Source organism: Phytophthora infestans, genomic scaffold (assembly GCF_000142945.1).
Source record: "Phytophthora infestans T30-4 supercont1.26 genomic scaffold, whole genome shotgun sequence".
Lineage (NCBI taxonomy): Eukaryota > Oomycota > Peronosporomycetes > Peronosporales > Peronosporaceae > Phytophthora > Phytophthora infestans.
Genome location: NW_003303733.1, coordinates 413,621 through 414,697, shown reverse-complemented (window position 1 = coordinate 414,697; position 1,077 = coordinate 413,621). Strand labels below are relative to the sequence as shown.

Sequence of the window (1,077 nt, the reverse complement as noted above, 5' to 3'; positions counted from 1 at the left end):
CTTTTCTCATCGAAATACAAAATGTGAACGGCATGGTCTGTATTAGAGATGATAGTTTTGCTTCCAAGTCCTCAATTCGATCCAAGAGATGTTAAATCATTTTCATATTGTATGCTGCAATTCGACTGTAATCAACGTTAAGCTGTGTTTTGGCTGGTTCAAACGATGGGACTTCGCCTTCCTGAATATCCTCACGATAGAAAACACTGATTAAATCGGTTAGGTGGGCTGAGACAAGGTCTTGAGCTACGAGGCCCACCTCTTCACCAGGTCTATTTTCTGATTCAATCCAGTCATACAAAACTACATCACAATTATCGTAGAGTCTTTTGATGCGTTCGAGCGGACACGATTGATTTTTCCACTTCAATCTGCGGTCACTCGTCATCGTCATGGCTGTACAGGCAATGTATACTCCGAATATTCCCGCTACTGAATATGTGATCGGGCCAAGAGCGGATTCTGTAGCTCCACTATCTGTTCTGAGGCGATACACTGTCGTTCCGCCTGCTCCAAAAACAAAACGGTTGCTGCCAGGGACGTGCAGCGGAGCTGAAGGACTTGCCGTACCAAGACCAAGACGACCTGTGGTAGTTAGAATCATCGACGTCGAGTTATTGACCCCAAATCTGAGGTCGGTTTTGTGATGTTCCCGATCCATGACGCGTTCGCTGTGGTTGATCGATTGCCATTATGGACTTGGACTTGAAATTGAACAGGATTCGTATTCGACCCGGTAAGAGTCATCATTCGTGTGCAAGAACCTCCAATCCACTATCAGTGATCAAGAAATATTGATTCGTTGCTGTAGAGTTGATCCCAAGCTCTGTCAGCGATCCTACTGCTGTTATATAACATTGGTTTCCATACGCTAAAAACTCATTGATAACGCCGGAGCAGCTGATATCCCCACTCGTTGACAGATTATTGAGCGAGAGGGAAGTCGGTATAGATGTTAAAAAACGTGATAGGTCATAGTACGTCGAGCCCTGGCGCAAGTCCGTGCAGGTCAGAGTAGTAGCCGTTACCGAGCTGAGGCCTCCGATATTCGAGCTTGGGTCGCGTAATAGGAACTTA

General features: G+C 45.8%; 1 protein-coding gene across 1 annotated transcript; it reads right to left on the bottom strand.

The window, feature by feature from the left end:
- Positions 1-246: 246 nt before the first annotated feature.
- PITG_12397 (uncharacterized protein) lies at positions 247-604 on the bottom strand (the record flags this gene model as incomplete). Its single annotated transcript, XM_002900253.1, has 2 exons — positions 247-261; positions 308-604. 2 exons carry the CDS (start codon positions 602-604, stop codon positions 247-249), a joined length of 312 nt encoding a protein of 103 aa, XP_002900299.1.
- Positions 605-1,077: the final 473 nt, after the last annotated feature.